A 6,034-nucleotide genomic window follows, 5' to 3' on the forward strand; every position below is an offset into this window, starting at 1 on the left:
GGGTTAGTGAAGACCAAACACTCTTCAAATCACAAATATTTTATAGTAGAAAATTGCGAATGAGTAACTTTTACTAACCCCCCCCCCCCCCCGCCCCTCTCTTTTCCTCATTTATCTGTCAAAGCGGCAATTCGACGGCGGAGAAACCGATAGCGCCAATTTTGCCGGCGACGGTGAGCTGATGAAGATGATGAAGCAAGTTATAGAGTCGGAGGAAGAGAAGAAGCTGCCGATGAAGCGGCAATTTGACGATGGAGAAACCAACTGCTTAACCTCCGCCGGAGACGGGGACTTGAGGAAGAAGATGAAGATGAAGATGAAGATAGAGGACGTTATAGAGTCGGAGGCGGAATCTGAGGTGGTGTTGTTGGATGAGAATCTGCCCATGTTATCTTCCTGTTTGCGCAAACGGTTTTCTTCTCTGAAACTTATGCAATACTACTTGGATCTTAATAAAGTATTTATCAGCTGTGAAGAATTTAATTCAAGTTTGACGAAACTATAGATTAAGTACTGATTTCAATAAAACTAACGCGAAACACGGCTCTGTCACTGACCTTAAACCCTTAATCTGCTCGCCTTCGAACTAAAATATTCGAAAAGCATTCATTCTCAATGCGGAAATTGCTTTTCTAAGTCTTGTATCATGTGCTTATCACCTGACTAGGAATTGCTAACGTGATTACTCCAAGTTTTACGTCAACTAAGTTATTTATATAGATTTAATTTCCAATCTCGAGAATAGATTTGCTTGTAATAGTCGGTGAAATAGTGTGCTTCTGTTTGCCAGTCACAAAGATTCATCTTTAGCTTAACTGAGGGATATGGAAGATCATCTCAAGTCTTACACTCAAAGCGAGAAGAAATGCTTCTCCACAAAATTCATCAGCATTTTTGTTTCCTCCTTGTTTCTGGTTTTCATCCTCTTTCACATTCAATACTCATCCCCTTTTGATTTCACCTTATCAGCAACGTCCCAAAGATGGGCTTTTCTTTCCCAAGAGAATAACTCTGATGTCATTGAGACCATGACTGCAGAACTCAAAGACTCTGTCACTTTCCTTCCCCTCACGGACCTTAGATTTAGAGAAACGGCCACAACTGGCCACACCTGGTTTATGAGCTCTTTGAACGACACACTTGAGGAAAATGAAGCAGAACACTTGTATTTCCCTTCTAAGGCATCCAAAGGACGGCTTCTTTGCTTTAAGGGACGGGATATTAGGGATGGCACAAAGAATTCATATGCGTTGGCATGGCGAGAAGGTCTTCCAGACTCTGCTATTCTACTGGAAGGCTTAACTTTTGTATCAGACACATATTACGACCACCAAAATCTGTGGCATGGATTATCTGCAATGGCCCCTCTAGTGAGATGGTCAATGAAAAATGAATGTTTGAAGCCATCAAGATGGGTGCTATTCCATTGGGGAGAACTGAGATTAAGAATGGGATCATGGATTCAACAACTTATGCAAGCGAATTTTGGTGAGGTCAAGGTGGAAGGATTTGATAGAGGAGATGTACCTTACTGTTTTGAGAAAGCCATTGTCACGAGGCATGATCTAGGCCAAATGAGGCAGGACACTAAGCTGAAGGTGTTTGACCTGCTCCGCTGCAAAGCTAGGAGTTACTGTGGACTTAATCCTGCAGGAAAAGGTAGAGAGCTAAATGAAAGAGGATTTCCAATTATAAGACTTACACTGCTGATGAGAAGAGCTTCTCGCTCATTCAAGAATGCAACTGCTGTGACTGGTATATTTGCAAAGGAATGTGCAAGGGTCGAAGGCTGCATTCTGCATGTAGTGCAGTCAGAAGATTTATCTTTCTGCGGCCAGGTACACATTTTTCCCTTTCTATTATCAGTATTCAGCAATTGCTCCAGATGAAGTAATAGTACTTTACAGAACAAAATATACAACTAAAGCTTACCTAGAAACATTCATCGACAAGATTCATAATACCCTGCATAGAAACCTCAGTAGCATCTGAAATAATGCCAATGTCCTTTATTAGGTTAAAGTGCTGACCAACACTGACATTGTTGCATCTCCACATGGAGCACAATTAACTAATATGCTCTTCATGGACCGGGAGAGCAGTGTAATGGAATTCTTCCCAAAGGGTTGGTTAGAGAATGCTGGCCCAGGCCAATATGCTCACCACTGGATGGCGAATCAATCAGGGATGAAACATCAAGGTGCATGGTGGGATTCAATAGGCGAGGAGTGTCCATCTCCACAAGATCATCTGCAGTGCTTCCATTTTCATAAAGATGGGATGGTTGGACACAACGAAACCTATTTTGCAGATTGGGCTAGAAGAATCATTCATCAAGTTAAGCTAAGCAAGGTGGAGCAAGCCTCTGTTGATCAAGCAAACAAGCAACAAAATGATTCAAAAGCATGTGTATGCTAGGCCTTCTGTTAAAGCATTGAATAGAACAACTAAGGGTAAAATCAAATGTATACACTCTTTTGCCTGACATCATTATCTGCAAAACAGGCTCTGATGTTTAAACAGATGAATTATATGATCAGAAACCCAAGTTTGATTTTCCGACTTCTGGAAAATCCAGTGAATTATTGGATTGTCAAATGCTTGAATTTTGTGACATTTTTTAATTTTCTGCATGCCATGAATGCTTGAACAGATTAGATGGGAAGAGCGATTATCGTTCAGACTGATTTGACCTCAATCCTCTGTATTGACTAGGCTAAGCTATAAACATTACCATACTTTCTGATTAAAAAGTAAAAACAATTACTCCAAGATTTTCTCTACAACCCAAAATGTAGTATCGATGGATAAAGTTCGGTACAGAGATTAATCAAGAAGGTTGCTACAACCAATCAAAGACAATTTTGCAATACATGAATCAACTTCTTAAAAAAAGCGTAACCTTTACCTCTATCCAGCCACGCTGCTTCAACCATTTCGAAAAATAGTATTTACATAATTTTATCTTATGGTGGACATTACTGCTTACATGCTGTGTAAATTATTAATTTCGCTCCATGGCTAAAGGCCTAAAGTGCATTCTGCTCCACTTTAACAAATGACAGTTCTTGTAAAACCGGTGAATTACGTGTAGGACAAATGGCTTGTTGGGTGTTTACTTTGAAACTGGTAATTACAATTAGATTTGATTTTGTGGTTCAAAAAATACGTGATCTGTTTTTATGCTAGTTGTTAGGCAATAGATGCTAAGTGTGAGACTAAAAAATGAGATAAGAACTTGAGAATAATATGTTTAAGCAAATCGAATGGCTGAGAATCGGAGCCTTGAGTCTGACTATATGGGGCCTCGAGGTCGAGCTCGATACTTAGCTATGAAGGGCTAACAGTTTTGAGAGCTTTGATGGAGGCTTTTTAAGGCCAATAATGAGCAATAAATAGAACACAATGAATATAAGCAATAAATGTAAGTAATAGAATCAAGATAGTATGTTTAAGTTAGAGAGCGGATAGTGTTCTTGTATTGGATGTAGTGTGTAGTATATTGTGACTTTACAAAATGACAAGGGTCCCCTTTATAGATGAGGGGAATTATAACATAGTACAAAGTGCATTTATTAAAAGACATGAGGTTGGCACAGTCATTCAATGCCATTGTACGGGCTTGAACTAGCCTGGTAGGCTAGGTCAGCTTTAATCATGTGCCTTGGGAACTTTCCGCTAGTGCATCATAACCGTTGCTTTACATTGCCTCGAGGTCGATCACTATGAACCTTTAGAGGCGAACTCTGAGCTAAACTTCGAGCCTTCCGGGGGTGGTCTCTACGAGGCGCCCTAATGATCATAAAGTCGAGCCCTCTAATTTTTACTGTATACAGATAGTCCCCGCATTTCTTACATTAAAATGATAAGAAATGATTTTGACACCGATCTCCTCGAGCCTCTTGTGATGATGTCATGCTTATAACGTCAGCTTTTGCGATAACTGAGACGTCCCATCGATACGTCTTTCCTCGGAACATTTAATGTAGCGCAGGTTTACTTTCTCAGGGCGATAATATCGTTGCCGATGCGGCTCCCAATAGACATTGATTGCGCTTGTTGATACGTTTTCCAAAGACATTGATTGCGTCGTCGGTTACACTGCCACCTTTTCTATATATGGAAGCTTTCTTGAACCAAAACTTCGTTCTTCAACAGCCTTTTACTCCTTTCTTCTCTTCGTACCCATCCAACGCTATTTCCCATGTTTGAAGCCCGTGGCCATAAGATCACATGGCAGTGTTCTCATCAGTTACGCCATGGCCCTTTCCCAGAGCTTTCTCCTACTGAGTGGGATTGCACTGGTTTGTTGTTGTTGTTGGCCCGAAATAATGAGAGAAAAATCTCAAATTATCTTTGCATTAAAGGATATGGGGACTATGAACTTCTGCTCATCTCTCTTAACTGCCTGGTGCGGCGCTTCACTCCTTTTGTTTTTCGTGGAGTGAGGTGGTGCCATATACTAACTGTTGCATCCCGCACCGGTGCAACATCTCAAGAAGTGGCTTCACAATAGTAGTGCTGACGAGACCCATAATCGCCAAATTTTTCACGCAGCCACTTCTTCATATTTTTCTCCTTCTTTATCGTTTTCTGCTTCTTTGTCCTTTTCCGCCTCAGAAGGGGTTCTTGAAGACATCATTTGGAAGGTCGAGATGGGTCCCCGAGGGAACGGTTCTTGCAGAAATGGCTCCCTAAGATGCATCCTTGAGAGTAGATTAGACTTTTAGCCGTTATTTTTTATTTTCTTTGTAAGGAACCTCCGTGGGCATTTGTAATCATGTGTAAGGACCCTATACGGGTTTTTGTGATCATCGTTTATTTATACAAAATGTTTCTTCAATTTGTCTCTGATTTTTGCTGAATTTCCCTTTATTTATATTTGTGAAGAACCTGAGCACATGACTCCACCGATCGGTCCAAATACCGGGCCCGAGCATAGGTATTCGCTCGGTTCCTGATTGATTAGTATGATATCCCCTGGAGGCCTTTACCGTTCCTCGGACTGAGCCCGAATTGAACTGATGCAAGATTAGGCCGTCGGGACCCCCGAATTCGGATTGAGTGGGAATAGGGCTTTAAATTTTAGAACGAAACTTAGCCTTTTAGGCCCTGTTGATAGCTTTCGAGGGGGAAATCACTCAAATGCCTGAGAATAAAGATAGCCCTAAGATTTTCACAGACAGTCCCCGAGTGGGAGTTAGCTCGAGCTTGGGCGGCCTAAAAAATTTGATTTGAACTTAGAGTGAAGATAGCCCTAAGGAGTTATTGAAAGAACCTAGATGAGGATATGCCTGGACTCGGGTAGCCCCTGGACTAAAGTAATCGAGAGGGCGTTTTAACTTGATCTGAAGGCGAAAACAGTTCTAAGGCTGTAGGGCCAAAGAATCGGGTGAATGATCTGCGCTCGTAATAGTAGAAACCCTCGAGATAGGGTACCAACTCGGGGTTAGGCTTGTACGGATAGCTCCTTAGAGATTATTTTTCGTTTTGACAGAGATCCTCGAGATCGGGCACCATCTCGAGGCTTAGAATGATTTTTATGACTCCTTAGAGCCTACTCTTATTTTGACAGAGATCCTCGAGATTGGGCACCATCTTGAGGTTTAGAATGAAATTGATGGCTCCTTAGAGCCTATTTTCATTTTAACAAAAATCCACTAGATCGGGCACCATCTCAAGGTTTGGTTGATGTGGGGGGTTTTGATCCTTCGCATGCTGTACGTCAGTATTTATCGTACGAAATGATCGAGGTGACCCCACCGGTACGTCTCCTCGAAAGTGATAGTGGCCTAGATGGAATTAATTGGCCTTGCAGGGTAAGCGGGCAGTCGTCGCTTGCCCTATATATGAGTTTATTTCCTTCTTTTCTGAGGATTTCGCTATTTTGATCTGTTATCCGTTTTATAGAGCTCTTTTCTATGCTAGTTCTCTTACCATTTCAAAAGTTTTCACCCAAGCCTTTATCTTTCATGGTTGCTACGTCAAAACCCGTTCACCAAGGAGAGGAGAGTTCCGCATCTACTTTACGCTC

General features: G+C 41.5%; 1 protein-coding gene across 2 annotated transcripts; it reads left to right on the top strand.

The window, feature by feature from the left end:
* The first annotated feature begins 90 nt into the window (after positions 1–90).
* LOC104242822 (uncharacterized) lies at positions 91–2,616 on the top strand. Of its 2 annotated transcripts, none has more exons than XM_070172306.1 (3): positions 91–411; positions 791–1,838; positions 2,017–2,616. In XM_070172306.1, exons 2-3 carry the CDS (start codon positions 825–827, stop codon positions 2,416–2,418), a joined length of 1,416 nt encoding a protein of 471 aa, XP_070028407.1. In that variant the 5' UTR covers positions 91–411; positions 791–824; the 3' UTR covers positions 2,419–2,616. The 2 variants fall into 2 exon arrangements, with proteins under 2 accessions (XP_070028407.1, XP_009796223.1); XM_009797921.2 differs by having other exon boundaries at positions 91–358.
* The last annotated feature ends 3,418 nt before the right edge of the window (positions 2,617–6,034 follow it).

The sequence above is a fragment of the Nicotiana sylvestris genome, chromosome 4, assembly GCF_000393655.2.
Source record: "Nicotiana sylvestris chromosome 4, ASM39365v2, whole genome shotgun sequence".
Taxonomy (NCBI): Eukaryota; Viridiplantae; Streptophyta; class Magnoliopsida; order Solanales; family Solanaceae; genus Nicotiana; species Nicotiana sylvestris.